General features: G+C 41.9%; 2 protein-coding genes across 11 annotated transcripts in view; both read left to right on the top strand.

Annotated features, from left to right (window-relative positions):
• LOC125033583 (SAFB-like transcription modulator) overlaps positions 1 to 13753 on the top strand; it is a 32545-nt gene extending 18792 nt beyond the window's left edge. For 5 of the 10 annotated variants that reach the window (XM_047625219.1, XM_047625226.1, XM_047625217.1 and 2 more), the window contains 10 exons: positions 1300 to 1436; positions 2444 to 2593; positions 2952 to 3326; positions 3647 to 3801; positions 7411 to 7551; positions 9223 to 9231; positions 9578 to 9709; positions 9884 to 10159; positions 11174 to 11374; positions 12971 to 13753. In XM_047625219.1, the coding sequence (XP_047481175.1) occupies positions 1300 to 1436; positions 2444 to 2593; positions 2952 to 3326; positions 3647 to 3801; positions 7411 to 7551; positions 9223 to 9231; positions 9578 to 9709; positions 9884 to 10159; positions 11174 to 11374; positions 12971 to 13154 (1760 nt within the window). In that variant the 3' untranslated portion in view covers positions 13155 to 13753. The remainder of the gene's footprint in view (positions 1 to 1299; positions 1437 to 2443; positions 2594 to 2951; positions 3327 to 3646; positions 3802 to 7410; positions 7552 to 9222; positions 9232 to 9577; positions 9710 to 9883; positions 10160 to 11173; positions 11375 to 12970) is intronic. The other 5 variants (XM_047625220.1, XM_047625223.1, XM_047625222.1 and 2 more) reach the window with 5 other exon arrangements.
• LOC125033584 lies at positions 5362 to 7055 on the top strand. The gene is made up of 2 exons (XM_047625229.1): positions 5362 to 6560; positions 6592 to 7055. The coding sequence occupies exon 1, from the start codon at positions 6000 to 6002 to the stop codon at positions 6480 to 6482; it is 483 nt and encodes a 160-aa protein (XP_047481185.1). The 5' UTR covers positions 5362 to 5999; the 3' UTR covers positions 6483 to 6560; positions 6592 to 7055.
• Positions 13754 to 20125: the final 6372 nt, after the last annotated feature.

Raw genomic sequence — 20125 nt, forward strand, 5'->3', positions numbered from 1 at the left:
TTAGTAATTTAGTAATGAGTATGAGAGAGGATAAGAAGTGAACCATACATAGTATGTGAAAAGCTGGTGGAAAAATGTACTTTTAACAGAAAGGGTAGGTGAATGCTGTAAATACAAAATGATTCTTAGTCATTTGAACTAAGAGATACAACTCACTATGTAGTGGTATTACAGCTGAATATTAACAAATTTCAGTGATGTACTGAAGTGAATGTGTGTTATCTCTGAAAGGAGGAAGCCAAGGCTCATAAGCTCTGAAGTCAGGTACTAAGCTCAGATTCTAAATAAGTATTATGTAAGTATTTCTAGGGGAAGAATAATAAAAACCGTCTAATATGTAGTATCTATTGATGGTTTGTATTTAGAAAGTATGGTATTACAAGTAATTCATAAGTAGACAGCAAGTTTCTATCCACTCTAGTCTTCTAAGATCTATTGTTCACTTATTGGTAAGATATTTTTTGACAGTGAGTTGGTATGCACATGTTTTTGTGTGATTTTGCAAGATATTAGAAGTAATAGATTTGACAACAGTCAATAAAAAAATAAAAAAAAAATATTGGCCATGCAATGTTAGTAGCATCATTGGTTATAAGTAGGTCTTCTAACAGAATAATTAGTAATGAAATTTAATAAAGGAAAGTGACTAGATAGGAAAACAAAAATGAGGCAATATAAGAAAAAAAAATGTTCCTTATTTATGACTTTAACCCAATGGCGCCGGGTATAGCAAATTAAAAAAAAATCTATGCTCTGGCGAACGGCGGCAGCGCGCCGACTCTGAGCGCGTGATATCGGTACATCAAGCCGAATCATTGCCTCGGGGCATTTTGGCGCGGCGCCGCTGCGGACAGCCGCACGCCTCACATCGTGCGTATTGTTATGACGGCGATAGCCGTGACCCGTCGCCATTGGGTTAACAAGTGCTAATGCTTTAGGTTGTTCCAGCACATAAGTGGAAAGATATATTTCAGGTAATGTGCTCATCAAAATCAGTGAAGAAAGAGAATTAAGGGTAAGTAGAAAAATAGTGGCATAAGCTAGCAAGTACAGATTTGACATTTGCTGAAAAGAAACAGAAAAAGAAAATTGAATTACAATTTGTTATTCAGTTTTTTATGGAAGCAGTTTCTTCACAGTGCTTAACATACTCACAAAGATAAGTAAGGACTGGAATCAGTAATGGTTGAAATGTGTGGGTGATGTTTTGTTCTAGATCATGCTACTTCAGTATGATGCACTAATTCCTCTTCACAGTTGTAACATTTTCAATAACCCAAAGCTGGATTTACCTTCCAGATCACAAAAGCAAAGGTGGTAGTGGAAGCAGCAGTAGCAGCAGCAGCAGTAGCAGTGGAAGGAATCTATGGGTCAGCGGATTGGCTTCCTCCACACGTGCTCAGGATCTCAAGTCAGTCTTCTCGAAGTATGGCAAGGTGAGAGAGGCCTGATTTTTTTTTTTTTTTTTAAGCAATATTTTTATTATTATTATTTTTGCAGTTGTATTAATTCTCTCCACTTCTCGGTTTGATTTATTCATACAGTGGTTTGTTTATTTTTGTATTTTTGTATACAGCTTTCTGTCACAACATAAATGGCTTGATTTTATGCTATAGAAATTTATAAGTGGCTTGAACATATTGCTACTGTGGTGTGATGAAAAGCTGGTAATGAGAGCCTAGATGGCCAATAAATACAATGTGTTGAAAAACACACCTAGCCCGTCCAAATTATGCAAACATGCACTCTGCAGTACCAAGCACATCCCTATAACAAGTTGCCTATTTAGAAATACAGTGACCAGTGCATTCATTTCTGTGTTATAGATTGCTTTTGAAAAACATGTGCATTATGTTCATAGGATTGACAATATTTTGGAATAGATCTAAATATCATTGTCAGCATAAAGATGGGCTTAGAAACCTGCTCCAATATAAGACTTGTTTGAAGGATTCTCAGAATCTCTTTCATAGTACGTAGAGATGACATGTCTATATTTGTGAATTCTAAATAATGAGTTTTTTGGTGTATGTGTCTTCAGAAGTGGGATTAGTGATTCTATTAAGGTAGGGAAATGCAGGAAAAGAAATCAAAGAATGTAGAACAGATAAATAATTATTTATGTTCAGTGATCATATATAGGAAGTCGAGTCAGTCATCGTATTACTTAACCCCTTCCCGATGGGTCACGCCGTGAGGCGTCAAATCAAACTGCTTGTTCTATGGCGTGCGGCTGTACATATTTTTAAAAGTTTTCTTCACCCATCATCAAGGGGTTAAGAAGATGATTTAATTTAATTAGAACTGTCATAGTTACTACCAATCCCGTAGTTGTAAGCATATACTTTTACATTCAGTTTATGTTGATGGTGATATTTTCGTTCCCATTGTAAATCTGAAACATTTAGTAACTACAATACCTCTGTCCTATTTTTTTTCCCAGGTGATGAGTGCCAAGATTGTAACAAATGCTAAAACTCCTGGAGCTAAATGTTACGGTTTTGTCACAATGATGAGCAGTGAAGATGCTTCTAAGTGTATTTCACAGCTCAACCACACAGAACTTCATGGTCGCATGATACAAGTAGAAAAGGTAAGACTAATACCTTTTTCCAAGTGAAGCATGAATGTAAGAAAGCAGTCTGCTTCTGTCTACCTGTCTACCTTCTTTCCTTTCCCTCACTCCCTCCTTCTCCTGCAAACTCTTATTCACTAACTTACCTATCTACCCCTCAGCTGTTATCTATTTAGCATCACACTTCCTTGCTTCTCTAAGGCTATTTTTTATTATACATTGTTTAGAAAGAAGTATGGATAGACTCTGACAACTTCAACCAATTTACTTATTTTTGTTAATTTATTTATTATTATTTATTTTATTTAATAATTTATTTATTATTATTATTTTTTTAATTATTATTATTTTTTTTTTTTTTTTTTTTCTTTCATAGGCAAAAGGAGAACCTGGTGGCCCCACAAGAACTAAATCCTCATCATCATCGTCATCCAATCGCAAGCCCTCAGAATCCAAAAAAGAGCCAAGCAGTGAAAAGAAGAAGGATGGAGAGAAGAAAGAAGGAGACAAAAAAGAACCTAGCACAGAAAAGAAAGAGGGGGTAGAAGAGAAGGGAGAGAAAGAAGGCGAGAAGAAGGAAGAGAAGAAACCAGAGGGTAAGGAGGAAGTGGCCCGTAACAAGGAGCATGACCGTGAGCGAAGGGGCCCCAGGAACAACCGCCCATATGATCGTAGGCAGGATCACCGTGGCAACAACTTCAGGGGCGGACACACGAGGGGAGGCCGGAATGATGTTCTCAGTTTCAAACAGGTAAAGGGCTGCTGTGGTGAGAGCTTTTGTTTTGTTAAATGAAAAAGTAAATAATTATGTAATAGTCTCTTTTTGTTACAAGATATCAAATAGACTTCACTATACTGACATTTGCAGTATAATATGCTTGAGTTGCAAAAATGTAGCTATAGAAGTTAGAAACAATATCTGTAATCAGCTGTAGAGAGTTCGAGTCCATAATGCAAAGATGATAGTAAAGAATAGGTTTACTGATTCATATTATATTGTTAACTTGAAGAATATAGGTATTCAAAAATTATGAAAAAGAAAGTGTTGAATGAATAATGAAGTTGTCAAAGTATCATCACCCCCAGATCATGGAAGAACGCGAGCGTCAACGCATTCGCGCACGGGAGAGGATAATGAGGGAAGAGGAGCGGAGGCGGAGAGAGGACGAGGTCAGACAGAGAAATATCGAAAGACGGCAGCGTGAAGAAGCAGAGCGGCTTCAGAGGTAAGTGGCACAAGTAATTAACTCGATGCTGATGGGTGAAAAAGATAATAGAAAAAAAAAAAATCTACAATCTGGAGATTAGTGGCAATGGGCAGACATCCGGTGCGGAAGTCTGCCACATCAAGCCAAACGTCCAGCTCCAAGCGCTCTGGCGCATCGCCGCAGCATACAGCCGTACCCCGCAGACTGAGTTGTTTGTTATAACGCCGATATGCGTGGCCTGTCAGCATTGGCCCGTTTCTAACTCCTTGCGACAGGTGTCCTTGAGCTGCCCAAGCCATGACGACCTTGATTGTCCCACAGGTCTCCTCCACCCAGGATTGTCTCGCAGAGTGCCAACCTGATGAGCAGGGTCATCCACAGGGAAACGAGCTAGGTGCCCATATTGCCTGAGTTGGCGATCCCAGATTATGCAAGTAACAGGTCCCATGGCAGTCTCACAGTGTAGATGTCAGTCAGATACATGGTCCTACCAACTGTACCCCATGATCTGGTGAAGACGTGTTACAAAAGACATCAAGATGAGACTCCAAGGCTCTAGATAGCATCCAGATTTCACTTCTGTAGAGTAAAACTGGCAGTATCAAGGCCTTGAAGACATGTAGTTTGGTTCTTCTGCATAGGTACCGACATCTCCAAATGCTCGTTGATCATGTTCGTGGCTCCTGCGGCCAGACCAATCCATTTATTGACTTCTTGGTCTGACACCCCAGAGATATGGACTATGCTACCAAGGTATGCAAAGCTCCCTTTGACTTCATTCTCATTGCAAGCATGGATTGACTGAGTCCTGAATCTTGGTGTTTGTCCAGGAGACCTCTAGGCCCAAGGGCTTTGCCTCATTACTAAGTGCATCAAGGGCCACCACCAGTGACTCCATGGACTCAGATAGAATAGCAAGGTCAAGGTGTGAGCTCTGCCCATTATCCAGTCTGTGCAGGTGTTGAAAAGTGTTGCTGCAAGAACACAACCTTGCCTCACCCCTGAATTAACAGGGAAGAAATTTGACAGGCCCCCACCACACTTTACAGCACTTTCAGTACTGGTATTTAGGCTTGCTATTTAACCAGTAATCCATGTCGGAATTCTCCTAAGTCTCAGAATCTCCCTCGGCGATTCTCGATGCACTGAGTCAAACGCCTTCTGGAGGTCAATGTAGGCTGCAAGCAACCCACAACCGAACTTGTGACGGTGTCCCACAATTACTCAAAGCGCTAGGATACTGTCTGTTTTGGACTTGCCAGGAGTGAATCCAGACTGCTCCGGTCTGTGGTGACTTAGTAAGTGGTCGCAGATCTGTTTCAGAAGAATGTGGATGAAAACCTTGCCACATATACTGAGCAGCGTAATACCACAGTAGTTGCTACAGTCTCAATGATCCCCTTTCTCCTTCCAGAGAGGGATGACCATGTCCCTCAACAGGTCAGGGGAAATGGTACCAGACTGCCAGATGGCAGTCAAGACTGTATGCAAGCCCTTTGTCATAGGTTCACCCCCAGCCTTTAGCAGTTCAGCAGGGATGCTACATTTACCTGTGACTTTCCCACACTTCAGCTTGGAAATCGCCATCCTAACCTCAGATAGGGTAGGAGGTTCCTCATGGATGGGTGGGTCTGATACCACTTGCATCTAAGCTAACTGTTGGAGGGTCTACCTGGTACAGCTGCTCAAAATACTCAGCACAACTTTCATGAACCTCAACATGATCTGCAATGATCTATCTATCCACTGAGCGAACTGCAGTCATCTGTGAGGAGGGCTTAGAGTTCAGCTTTCTCAGGGCTTGGTAGGCAGGGCGAAGGTCATTTACCAAGAAGTGGCCTTCAATCTCCTCAGCCAGCAAGATTCCTAATGAACTGTTCCTTGTCCCTTCTTAGCAGTGTCTGAGCCCTACACATCAAAGAGTGACACAAGTCCTGATTGCCATTCAGCCGAGCCATGTGACACGCTTCAGTGTTCTCTAGTGTCTCCAGGGAGATGAAATTCTGCCTTGCCCTCGGGTGTACCCTAATGGACTCCTGCACTGCTTCGAGTGTTTCGCACTTGAAGGCTTCCTACAGAGCAGCTGGGTCCATCAGGTTTTTGAACCTACAGGTACACTCCTCCTCCCACAGTCTGTCCAAGTGGAACATCCTAGAGTGGCCACTGGAGGGATGAATAGTTTTGAAGTGAATCTGTAGGGTAGCCACAACCAGCATATGGTCATTGTCACAAAACTTGGGACTCTGGTAAACCCTGCAATTCTAGAGGTTCCTCCATCTAATGCTGACGAGAATGTGGTCAATTTCCTTGGCCACAGTACCCATATCGCTATACCATGTCCAGTGATGTGGATTGGAGTGATCATACCAGGAGTTAAAATCCTCATTCTCTTGGGACCTAGCAAAGTCCCAGAGAAGGAGGCTGTTCTCACTGTGCTTGGATCAGCCATAGGGACCGACAAACATTTCATAGCCAGCTCAATCACAGCCCGATACCACATTGAAGTCACCCAAAACAATACAAATGTCTCACCAGAGGCAATTATCTGCCAAGGATGTGAGTTTGGCGTAAAAGACCTCTTAAACATAGAATTTGCAAATATCTGTAGGAGCTTAAGCAGCAATAAGAGACATGAAGCCAAAAGCATGCTTCAGTCTCAGTGCCATAATATGCTCCTCAACTGGTGTTCCCTCAACTAATGAGGGTTGAAGTTGGCTGGAGATGGCTGTGGGTACTCCCTGGGTGTGATGACCATCACTTTGGCCCAACTAGTAGTAGGTTTACCCACCCATACTGATAGTGCCACTACCAGGTCTTCTCACCTCTGAGAGGGCAGCCACTTCAACTCCCAACCGCTCCAATTCCCTCAATAGCAGGGGTAACTGCTTATCCTGCCACAAGGATTGAATGTTCAAATTGCCTACCTGATAGCTTGCATGAGGTTAAACCATGTGCAGTCACTTCGCGTGGATGCCACACCTGCTAACGCTGCCCCAAATAAAGGGGGTCCAGTGTCTGCCTGTGGGGGTTCCCTAAGGCTTTGTCCCACAAGCCTCATGTTGGGTTGCCTAGGGCTTTGCCCCATAGGCCTCATGTTGGGTTGCCGCCTGCCGGGGTGCAAGCGGGACGAGTAACTTGCATTTACATCCTGTGCCCCAACATTTGCCCTCCCAACAGGAACTGCATCCCTCCTCGCTTGCTGGGTGGGAGGGACAGCACCCCTCCCCCCAGCATATCCATTTATTTTGGTTACTGCTGGTGAGTTATGTGTGGGGAGGAGGGGGAGGGCTGGCAAGACCCACCTCCTCTTATATATATATGTTTATATATACATATATAAACATTACACACACACACACACACACACACACACACACACACACACACACACACACACACACACACACACACACACACACACACACACAGAGGTTATGGAAAGGACAAGAATGAAGATGAATTTTAATGTGTTTGTGATTTAAAAATTACTGAAAACTTGACAGAAAATCCTGATACTGTTTTTGAAAATATAGTAACTGTAAATATTAAATGTGATGGTAAGGGGATGAAGAATCATTTTTCTGATAAATCTTTAGAATAACAAGTTTAACCATTTGTTCTCGTTAGGGAAAGAGAAAAGTTGCGCATTGAGCGTGAGAGAATTGAACGCCAGAAGCAGGAGCTCCTTCGAATGGAGAGAGAACACCAGAGATTAGAGAGAGAGAAGTTAGAAAGGGAACGTGAAGAACTTCGCAGGCAACAGATGAGGTAAGACATTTGCAGTACTTGTCACTTTGGTATTGCCTTTTGCAACCTAGCCAAATTTTGCTCTTGTGTTTTGTAGGCAGAAAATTGAGAAGAGTAAGATTCTTTGTTTTAATTGTTTCAGTTATTATATTTTATTTTTTCTATGATTCATTAGCCTAGATTTAGAGTCTGGATAGTACATCTCATGTTACATAATATTGAATTAGAAAGCCTTCTATGTGTAAGCATTATACATCTATATGTTAATTGGGTAGAAATGTGCACACTTGTGTCACAGTATGTATTGTAACTGTTTCTGGGTAGCAACAAGGTGAACATTCAAGCAGTTTAGGATTATTGATAGATAATTGTCAGTTACAGATTTCTGGATTTTTAGATGTTGAATTGGTTCATACTATAAATATAGCAGTCACAAACTCAAGGTTCATAATTGAATACAACTTAGAAGTTTGTGGAAAGGTAGGACATGCTAAATGAACCAATAGGATGGAAGTGGCAAATGGTAATTAGCTAATAAAAGATTTGGCTTAGTGTTCTTGGCTTATTGTAAAACTCCTGATTATGTGAAGTAAGTGAGATGAATTCCTTTATAAAAGAACTGAATAGAAACCAGATGTTTGCTTTTATTCTTTATTCCTAGCATTTTGATCTAATTCAAGTACATAGAATGGCAAAAAAAAAAAAATCTGTCAGTATTGATAAATATGCATGGAAATTGCTTAATTTCGAGATTGTATTGCATGTAGTACATATTTGAAAAGAAATGTTTTTCTTTTTATAATATATTTTATTGGGAGTGAGAGAAAAAGCTAAAAGATTAATGCAGAAAGTTTTTTAGTAATAGTATTGTAAGTATAGAGCTCTCCATCCAAGATGAAACTTGTAATTGTTATTGGAACATAATTCCAGTGTTAATTTATGGAGTAAAAAAAGGTTTTGTATATGTTAATATGTAAATTTAAAGTTGAATGTGTAATTATTTATGCAGTTGACCAATAGCTTTTTTATACAGTATTTTCAGTTTACCTCTTTGTTTATTTCATAATTATTGCAATTTCTGTCAGGTTACCATATATTACTATATTACATTTTTGTTTTTATTCTGAAACTTCCTCTGATTTTATTTCCCATGTTCTTATCTCAACACACACATTCATTCTCTTCTCTTCTCTTCTCTTCTCTCTCTCTTCTCTCTCTCTTCTCTCTCTCTTCTCTCTCTCTCTCTTCTCTCTCTCTCTCTTCTCTCTTCTCTCTTCTCTCTCTCTTCTCTCTCTCTCTTCTCTCTCTCTCTCTTCTCTCTCTCTCTCTTCTCTCTCTCTCTCTTCTCTCTCTCTCTCTCTCTCTCTCTCTCTCTCTCTCTCTCTCTCTCTCTCTCTCTCTCTCTCTCTCTCTCTCTCTCTCTCTCTCTCTCTCTCTCTCTCCTCTCTCTCTCTCTCCTCTCTCTCTTCTCTCTCTCTTCTCTCTCTCTTCTCTCTCTCTCTCTCTCTCTCTCTCTCTCTCTCTCTCTCTCTCTCTCTCTCTCTCTCTCTCTCTCTCTCTCTCTCTCTCACTTTGAATGTGCATACTTTAGTAGATGCACGCACAATTTTTGGGTAACAGATTAGAGACCTACATGTTCTAATTAATTTTTTATTTTTTAATTAGAAATTTTTAACCAAGTAACCTCAACAGTAGACTCCGGTCAGTATTACCTCTGGAATGCTAGTAAGAAAAGAGACTAGTTATCTTAAATCTTACGTATTCTTTTTATTTTGTTTTCCTTGCTGTAAAACTGATCCTCCCATCCTTGACTCACTTGAACAGATTTTTAAGAAAGTTTTTGATTTCATATTAAGCCCCCTGTGATTTTTTTTATTTATTGATTGATTTTTTTCCTTGTTTCTATCCAATTGTCGTTAATTTTAATTTGTATCCCCCCTTGGAATTCAGTGCATTCAACTTCTAACTCTGTAATGAGCATGTTGCAATTGGAAAGCTTGGCCTACCAGAGCCTGCTTGCATGAGCCGGAGTCTACTGTATTTGCAGGTATGAGGAAACACGCCGCAGCCTCAAGCGACCGGCTGATGAGCGAGACCGACGAGACTTCTTTGATGACCGCAAAAGACCAGCCACAGACAGCCGAGGTCGTCTAGATGATGCCCCTGCACCACCTCGCAGGTATGGATCAGTGGCGTTGAGTATTGGTAGCTTTTTACAGGGTTATTTAAAAATTTGATCTCGCTCTTGCACTTGGCATTTGTATTGATTATTGTGATTTGCCAACTTAAAGCTAAATAAACAAACAAAGTAGAGATGTCCGTGGCTTGGTTAGATGATCCACAACACCCACAGGTATGAGGACAGAAATTACGAGAGAGGTAATGATTCTGCACGATTTGATAGAGGAGGCCACGGCAGCCATGGCAGCCATGGCGCTGGGGGCGGAGGGGGGCGCGACGATATGCGTGGCGGGGGGGGTGCAGGCAGCACAGGCAGCCGTTACGATGACAGAAGAGAAATCCGCGACCGTGAGGAGAGGAGGCCTGTCGACCGCTCGGGCCCCAGGGATGACCGTGACCACAGAGGGCCACCTCCTCCTCAGGCCTCTAGGGATAGGCCCAGAGACAGGTAGGTGGTACTGCTCCTTTTTGGTTTGTGTAATGGGTATGTATAGATGTGTGTGTGTGAGTGTGTGAGAATGTGTTTGGGTATTTTTGTGGTTGTGTGTGTGTATGTGAGGTTGTATGTGTATGTGTGTGCATATATATATATATGTGTGTGTATGTGTGTTATCATGTGGTTTCCAGATTTGGTTTTGTTTAATGACTAGTCAGTGTTGTGATTATTCTAATTCTCATTCTTATTTGTTTGTATGTTCTTGATTCAGAGTTGATATTGAAGCAGATCTGTTTGTGTATATATAGTTTAAGCACAATTTGTATTTTGTTACTATTATTGTCAACATAAAACACAAGCATGAAAAAAGCAGGCACTTTTCATTATTATTATTGTTATCATAATTACCATTATCATCATTATTATTATAAACTTCCTTTCTCACTTACCTTTGGAAAGGCTAAATTGTGAGTACTGTGGGAAGAGGAAAAATTTATAGAGAAATAGAACAAAAAAATCAAAGCTAAAAATTTTGTTTGATTCCTTATTTTTATTATCATCATTACTTTCCTTAATTCATTACTCTTAACATTATCACCACTACCACCACCAACTTTATCACTACTGTCCACTGTCCACCATATTTGGTACAACATTCTCCAGTCTGCCATCCTCTTTTTACCATCATCATCATCATCATGCCATCCACTGTCCAGCAAACACCGTTGTCACTATCACTGCCCATTCCCTGTCCAACATCCTTGTCACTATCGTTGACCATTCACTGTCCCACATCCTTGTCACTAATGTCTACCATCCACTGTCTATTAGCACAGGCCACCATCCTTGTCACCACTGTTCTGTCTACTGTCCATTTCCATGTCTCCGCCACCACCATCACCCACTTTATTAAGCAAGTGTCATGCTGCGGTCTAGAGAGGGACAGTTGGCATTCACTGAATTGAAAATGATTGTAGAGAGTTGACGGGCGGCCTTTTCCATCCCCTCCCCCCCTCCCCCCTGCAGGTACAGTGGCAGTGGTGTGGGCGGCAGCGGAGGTGGAGGTGACGCCTGGAGGAGTGCCGGGGGTATGAGCGATAGTAAGGGCGGTTATGGGAGCGGCTCGAACTTGATGGGGGGCAGTGTGGGCTCCTCTGGACCGTCGACCCGCGGGGGGGACACGCAGGGAGGCTGGAGGCCCTCCGGAAGCATGGCCAACAACGATAGGTTAGCCCACCTTGCATATTCTCTCTCTCTCTCTCTCTCTCTCTCTCTCTCTCTCTCTCTCTCTCTCTCTCTCTCTCTGTCTCTCTGTCTCTCTGTCTCTCTGTCTCTCTGTCTCTCTGTCTCTCTGTCTCTCTCTCTCTCTCTCTCTCTCTCTCTCTCTCTCTCTCTCTCTCTCTCTCTCTCTCTCTCTCTCTCTCTCTCTCTCTCTCTCTCTCTCTCTCTCTCTTTCTCCTCTCCTAACACAGGCTTTTGTTTTTTCTTTTTCTTTGTAATGTTATTTTGAATGTTATTTATTTTTTATATTTTCTCCCCAGACCCTCCCCACACCCTATTTTTTCTGGCTTTCTCTTTTTAAAAGTTTGGGTTTAAATATAGTTCCTTGAAATCTGTGCGTATGTTTGTAATTTTATCAATTTTTTTTTTTTTAATAAATTATCACACCACTTGACTATGTTAATAATGAGAAAATAACACACAATATATTGCATGAACACTTTCTAAAACAAGATACATGCAGAAGGAGACATGCACGTTGTTGTTTACATATTTTATTGTTAATATTGTTTATCATAATTATTATCAAATTTTTTTAGTTTGACTTTACATTTGTACATTTTTGTAATATCCATTTTGATGATCCCTATATTAAAATATTACTAATGCAATCATAGTACTACCATTATGATGAACATGACATTATTACTTCATTTATGATGATTGCACTAATGTTATAAAAAGAGTGGATAACACTAAGTAAGTTATTCTTCAATAATTTTTAAATGTTTAGAGAGAGGAAGTTTATTAAAATTACTAAATTCCTTTTGCTTTAACTCTACTGAGTTTGTACCACCATCTGCGGATCTGCACATGTCAGTCTGTTGGCACAATCTAAATTACATAACAGTCATACCTTCATATTATTTCATGCTTTAAAAATATCTCTTTTGGCAGATACCGTTGACCATTTAAGTTAAGCACTATATTTTCTCTGGAGGCTTTCTTTTGGTTGAATGTCTAAGAGTGCAGGAGCCATGGGAATTGGTCATGCGGTTTTGCTTCTTTTAAGAGCTATTTTCAACTATAGGAAAAAGGCAGATGGCTTGTCTCTTTTTGGATATTTGCAGATTAGGCCTTTTTTCTTGTCTGTCTCTGTAATGTGGTTAGAAGTATTTGTAGTATTCAATGTCTTTAGTTTACTTATATATTTTTTCTCCTTTCCTTTGTCCTTGTGAAAGTTATGTTAACTTCAGCTTTATGCATGCCATGTAAGCAGTCTAATTGATTTGTTAGCAGGCATAGCTGCTGCAATGCTTTTTTGCTGTGTATATATAACAATACTTTAGAAAAAAGAAGAAAAATTCTCATATCTTGCCTTCTTGTTGTAACAGTGGTTTAGTAACCAGCAAAACCAAATGTGTAAAACTTGTTTGAGTGATTGATGGAGAGAAAGAAATGTTTTTTTTATAAAGGAACCTGATAAATGAATTGATACATAAGAGTGAGTGGATGTAGGAGAATGTGTGTAGTAATTTGTTTTGCATTATTATTTTTTTTTATTCCATGCAGATGCACCTTACAAATGTTCTTTTCTTTCAGATGGGGAGGTAGCGGTGGCCCAGGGATGGGCAGCAGAAGCAGCAGCAGCATGGGAGGCATGGCCATGGGTGATATGATTCGCTCCAACGCACACCACATGTCACAACCTGGAATGGGGGGCATGGGCATGGGTATGGGCATGCAGAATGAGAGATTCCCAATGTCAGATTTTCGTAAATATTAAGTTTTGAAGGCAGTTAAAAATCAAATGAACATTGATTGTTCAGTGGATTCCCCCCCCCCCTTCTTTTTTTCTTTGTGTGGCAAGCAACAAATTTCTAAAGTATGACTCACAAAAAAGAAAAAGGAAAAAAGAAAGACATTTATCCTGGGCACATGTTTGTACATGCTATAGTACAAGTATAACAAACAGAAATCTCACCTAAAGACATCATATACATTTCACTTCTCGACAGTAGTTTTTTTTTTTCACTTTAGTGGATCTTTTGTTAACTTTTCTTGATCATGTGTAAGGTGGTTCTTGTTCAATAAGTCTTTCGTTTTGTTTTGTGTGAGAGGATTTCTGCCTTTAAGTGAGAAGGTACATCTATTTTTTCATTGAACATTCCCTATGTTTGTGTGTACCTGAATAAAATGTGTATATATGTCTTCACTACTTGCTTAATCCTTAACAACTGGAGTACCATAGATGGTACTGTAAGTTGCATTAATATTGTATGTATACACAAATTTAAACATTTTTTTAAAAACAAAACATATCTGTCCAATGGAGTTACCATGATGTACATGTATGTAAAAATAAAAAAGAAGCAGTAAATAAACTATTTGAACTTTATTTACAGTTATTCCATGTTAGATTTTGCATATATACTTGTTTATCCTTGTAACTTCTTGAAGTTACTAAGCTCAAGTCTAAAATCATGTATCACTATAAAAATACCCAAAGAATTCTTAATGTTTGAAAATAAAAAGATAAACCAGGTTATAGTTGGGAAACAAGAACAGAACATCCCAGACATGGTATGAAACATTAATTATAAGGTGACTGTACACCACAGCAGTTAGCTGAGATGATGTCACTGTAATTTTTATAGTCATAAGGCACTAGACAAGTCAAAAGACGGGTGTAGTTGTGATTTTTGGTAAGGCTAAGAAATACAATTGAATCATTCAAAACAGTGAACTACATAAGTGACAGTGCAGTGTATTCATTAATTCTTGGCATTATTGCTTCTTTGCAAAGACTTAATTACTGGACCTTCAGGATTAGTACAAATTAATCTCTAAATCTTAAAACTCTTTTTCTGAGAGGATTAGAAAAAAAATCCATGTAGTATCCCCTTGCTGAATACTGAACTGCAAAAGGTCCCACATTAAGCGAGACTAAATAATAAATTGGAGGATTCAATGAGTCTCACTTCACCTCTCCTACAGCTTTTGCTGTGAAATGCAGCAACACTAAAGGAGGAGAATTCAGAAATAGTTAATATTGATTGTATCTTAACATCCATTTTTTTTAAACATGCTTGTAATGACATCAAAAGTCTTTTGTTCTGTGGATTACAGTGCCTATGACGGTAATCTAAAGATTTCTTTTAGGCAGTACTGTGAATGTGTGTCTCTCTGTCTGTCACTGTCTTTCTCTTTTTCTCTTTTTCTCTCTCTTTCTCTCTTTCTTTCTCTCTTTCTCTCTTTCTCCCTCTCCCTCTCCCTCTCCCTCTCCCTCTCTCTCTCTCTCTCTCTCTCTCTCTCTCTCTCTCTCTCTCTCTCTCTCTCTCTCTCTCTCTCTCTCTCTCTCTCTCTCTCTCTCTCTCTCTCTCTCTCTCTCTCTCTCTCTCTCTCTCTCTCTCTCTCTCTCTCTCTCTCTCTCTCTCTCTCTCTCTCTCTCTCTCTCTCTCTCTCTCTCTCTCTCTCTCTCTCTCTCTCTCTCTCTCTCTCTCTCTCTCTCTCTCTCTCTCTCTCTCTCTCTCTCTCTCTCTCTCTCTCTCTCTCTCTCTCTCTCTTTCTCTTTCTTTCTCTTGCTCTCTCTCTCGCTCTCTCTCTCTCTCGCTCTCTCTCTCTTTCTCTCTTTCGCTCTCTCTCTCTTTCGCTCTCTCTCTCTCTCTCTCTCTCTTTCTCTCTTTCTCTCTTTCTCTCTTTCTCTCTTTCTCTCTTTCTCTCTTTCTCTCTCTCTCTCTCTCTCTCTCTCTCTCTCTCTCTCTCTCTCTCTCTCTCTCTCTCTCTCTCTCTCTCTTTTGCTCTCTCTTTCTCTTTCTTTCTCTTGCTCTCTCTCTCGCTCTCTCTCTCTCTTGCTCTCTCTCTCTTTCTCTCTTTCGCTCTCTCTCTCTCTCTTTCTCTCTTTCTCTCTTTCTCTCTTTCTCTCTCTGTCTGTCTGTCTGTGAGGTTGAGAGAGTGAGTGGTTGAGAGTGTAAAGGGTATATATGAACACCTTAGACATCTAGTTTAGCAGGAGTGATAGCTAACGTTAGCACGGTCCACAACACAAGATTCGGACCGATCTACACGCGCGATACACGCGGGGTAAAGTTTTAAAGCTTGGTCTGCCCGGAGGGCGGGCGCGGCTGGAGCCAGCCTGACCCGCAGCGGTTGGCAGGACTCTCTGAAAAGGACTCTCCCTGACCTGGGTTATCCTGAGCCTTAAGTACTGGTGGGTGCGTGGGGCACGCCCTGTTTTGACCAGGGCGCCGGGTGTTTCACTCGAGGCGCAAGGTCAGGTCAACCAGCCGCCCGGGCCTGTCACGGAGAGTGTGAATGGTTGAGAGAGTGAGTGGTTGAGAGAGAGAGCGAGTGAGTGTGTGTCTGTTTTTTGTATTTTTTTTTATTTTTTTTTTTATTTTTTTTTACAGAGATGGAAAATATCGTGATATAATTAGTCCTAATTGATTTTTTATAATAGACAAAACCAGTAAAAGAAAGTGTTTTCAAACATGAAGGCTGCCATGTAAGTTATTTTATGGCAGAAATTCACACCTGATAATTTAGCCATCACGCACACTGCTACGGTTATGTGAAATATATACGAATGCTGGAGATTCGATGGTTGTTGATGGCACCATGACAAGTTTTTTTCTTAGTTAACTGAGGACACGTCATGGCAAGTCTGTTTTGGAATGCATTGGGACAGTATCATATATGCACTGCAGACCTACTGGTTACTAATAAATTGTAGGATTAAGGGGATCGTCCCTGAGAAAATGCCGATTTTCACTTTTTTTGTTGAAAAGCACAGATTTTAATGAAATTTGGTAGGATGAAAGAGTACGTTATTACGCATCTATATATTGAATTTTAGTTTTGACCGAAGGGAATTGTAGGCGCAACGAAAAATCGATTTTTTAAAGTTAGGTTAACTCTAGCCTTCTCACGTCCCAGAGTTATCATTCAATTTTCTATATTACTTTTGCTGAGAAAACCTCTAGGTCATATAAACAAAACAACGTATTCCAATTTGGAAATTCATTAATTCGTTTTTAAATTATCGCATGTGACATAACTGCAAAAAAAAATAATAATAAAATAAAATAAAAAAGTTAAAAATTCGATACGTAGTTCTATGCGCATACTGTCGTTCTGTTTAAGGGAAAAAGCATTTTGAGATCGGACAAAAACTGTAAGCCGTGAGAAGTCTGAAATATGAAGAAAAAAACTTAACGAGTAATCGACCTTCAAACTTTTTTGAGAATTTTCTATTAATTTTCCATATTTTTTTCGCTTGCTTTTTGGCTACTTTTTACATAAGAAAAAACCCAACCTTTGCTCTATCTCTTGTTCTTTATTTCATTCAGATCGGATCAATAGTTATTGCACAGCATCACAAAATACAATATAATATAGCACTGAAGTCATCCTGCGCCGTAACTATGCGGTCCACGTGACCATAAAATAACGTAATATCACGTCCACGCACTTCTAAACTCGTCTTTCTTGGTTGTCCCATTTTCTCCCCCCCTCCCCTCCGACCGAAAATGGGAGGTAGGGAAGTTAAGGGGGGGGGGGGGTAATATAAATATACTCTTACGTAATGACCCATAAGCAAACAGGGTGTACAACGGGAGGAAGGGAGAGTAAGAAGAAAGCTAATACTAAAACATGGATACTAATACGCATGGTCCCAGTGGCCGCCAACCTGTCGTGATGCTTGTGGGGGAAAGCCCCAGGGAGCCCTGCAGGTGGATTATGGGGCCTGCAGCCAGCCAACCTCCTCTATATGGGGCGGCGTCGGTAGGGGTGGCAGAGGTGGCGCCCACCCGGAGTAACTGCCCGAGGTTAGACCTCAGACGGACTGTCAGGGTGGGGGCTTGGAACATCCGTTCCCTGCGACAGGACGATCGGTTACCACTACTATCGAGGGAATTGAAGCAGCTGAGAGTTGAGGTGGCTGCTCTCTCGGAGGTGAGAAGACCTGGCAGCGGCACGATTAGTGTGGGTGGCTATACCTCCTACTGGTCGGGCCGCAGCGATGGCCACCATCTCCAGGGAGTAGCCATAGCCATCTCCAGCAGACTTCAACTCTCGGTAGTTGAGGTCACTCCAGTCGATGAGCGTATCATGGTACTGAGACTGAAGCTTTCAATTGGCTTCATGTCTCTTGTTGCTGTATACTCTCCTACGGATGTATATAAACTTGAGGTGAAAGAGATGTTTTACGCCAAACTTGCATCAGTGGTAGACAGATGTCCTCGGCGAGATATTCGTATTGTTCTGGGCGACTTCAATGTGGTATCCGGCTCTGATCGAGCTGGCTACGAGATGTCTGTCGGTCCTCATGGCTCAGGAGCTGATGCTGGCAGCGAGAATAGCCTCCTTTTCCGTGACTTTGCTAGGTCCCAGAAATTGAGGATTTCTGGCTCCTGGTATCAGCGTTCTGACCCTCATCGTTGGACTTGGTACAGCGGTACGGGTAGAGTGGCCAAGGAGATCGACCACATCCTCGTTAGCACTCGGTGGAGGATCCTCCAGAACTGCAGGGCGTATCGAAGCGCTGAGTTCTGTGGAACTGATCATATATTAGTTGTGGCTACTCTCCGGGTCCACTTTAGAACCCCCCGTCGCCCAAATGAACACCTTAGGCTGTTTCATTTGGACAGATTGAGGGAGGACGAGTGTACCCGGGGGTTTGCCGAGGCTATCTCTGGTCGTCTCACAGCACTCAAGGGCCTGACAGACCCTGTTCTTATGTGGGATACCTTCAAGCGTGAAACGCTTGATACAGCTCAGGAATCCATTGGTGAACGCCCAAGAACAAAACAGAATTCCATCTCGCAGGAGACACTGGAAGCCACAGATGCTTGTCGTGCGGCTCGATTGTCAGGGGATCGCAACTTGCACCGCTCACTGGTGCGCAGGACTAGGTCACTGTTGAGAAGGGATAAGGAACAGTTTATCAGTAGTCTTGCAGAGGAGGTCGAAAGCCATTTCCTAGTAAATGACCTTCGTCTTGCCTACCAAGCTCTGAGAAAGCTGAACTCCAAGCCCTCCTCACAGACGACTGCAGTCCGCTCAGCAAGTGGCCAGATAATCTCAGATCCTGATGGGGTGCGTGTGTGTTGGGCTGAGTATTTTGAGCAGTTGTATAAGGTTGATCCACCAACAGTTAACATGGATGCGGGTAATGTTGAGACTCCTCTGCCAGACCCACCCATCAGCGAGGATCCACCCTCCCTGACCGAAATCAGGGGGGCGATCTCCAAGCTGAAGAGTGGTAAAGCAGCAGGTGTTTGTGTCATCCCAGCCGAATTGTTAAAGGCTGGTGGAGAACCTATGGCAAGGGGCTTGCATGCAGTCCTGTCTGCCATCTGGCAGACTGGTACCTTTCCCCCTGACCTGCTGAGGGGTGTGGTCATCCCTCTCTGGAAGGGGAAAGGGGATCGGTGGGACTGCAGCAATCACCGAGGCATTACATTACTCAGTGTACCAGGCAAGGTACTCGCGCACATCTTACTGAGACGTATCAGGGACCACCTGTTGAGGCACCAAAGGCCGGAGCAATCCGGATTCACTCCTGGTAAGTCCACAATAGACCGCATCCTGGAGCTTCGAATCCTTATAGAGCGCCGTCGTGAGTTCGGACGTGGGCTGCTCGCAGCCTACATCGATCTCGAGAAGGCGGTGCATCGCGAATCTCTCTGGGAGATCCTGAGACTAAGAGGAATTCCAACAAGGATTATTGGACTAATAGCAAACCTGTATACAGGCACTGAAAGTGCTGTAAGGTGTGGTGGGGGCCTGTCGAGCTTCTTCCCTGTTAGTTCAGGTGTGAGGCAAGGCTGTGTTCTTGCACCAACACTTTTCAACACTTGCATGGATTGGATACTGGGTAGAGCTACTGTCCAAAGTCACTGTGGAGCAACTCTGGGCAATATCAAGGTTACAGACCTTGACTTTGCTGATGATGTTGCCGTACTCTCTGAATCTCTTGAAACCTTAGTGACGGCTCTTGATGCATTTAGCAATGAAGCGAAGCCCTTGGGGCTCGAGGTCTCCTGGACCAATACCAAGATCCAGGATTTTGGGGGCCTTTCCAGTCGATACGTGCTTGCGGTGAAAACATCGAAGTCACAAAGAGCTTTATATACCTCGGTAGTGCAGTTCACGACTCTGGGCTGTCAGACCAAGAAGTCAGTAGACGGATTGGCCTGGCAGCAGGGGTCATGAAATCTCTCGACAAGAGTATTTGGAGATGTCGGTATTTGTGCAGAAGGACCAAGTTACGTGTTTTCAAGGCGCGAACACTCATACACTCGCATGCACACTCATACACTCGAGCGCACACTCATTCACTCGCGCGCACGATACTTTTACCCTCCTGTGATCCATTTCAATAGGTAATGTCAAAATACAACTTGACGTTGGTGCGGCACTAAGGCATATAGGTGAAATTCGCTGATTCGCGAAATAGTTGTCCGGGGTTTGGCCCTCGTTTGATCACCTAATTTTTCTTCGCGGGAGTTCATATTCACGTGGGTAATTCTACAGAGGTATACGAATCTGAAACAGGGCATAACTCATTTTCGACCCCCCCGACCCAACCCCCCCTCCAAACCCAGGGACGGTCCCCTGTAAAGTACTGTGTAGAAAGTCAAGATAATGTTTATAATTACCAGTTATTACTTGGCAAAATGTGAAACCTGCTTCTTTCATTCAAATATGTTACCTAGGTTTTTATGTGCGTACTTTGGAAAGATATCTTTCTAG

The sequence above is a fragment of the Penaeus chinensis genome, chromosome 16 (genome assembly GCF_019202785.1).
Source record: "Penaeus chinensis breed Huanghai No. 1 chromosome 16, ASM1920278v2, whole genome shotgun sequence".
NCBI classification, from domain to species: Eukaryota; Metazoa; Arthropoda; class Malacostraca; order Decapoda; family Penaeidae; genus Penaeus; species Penaeus chinensis.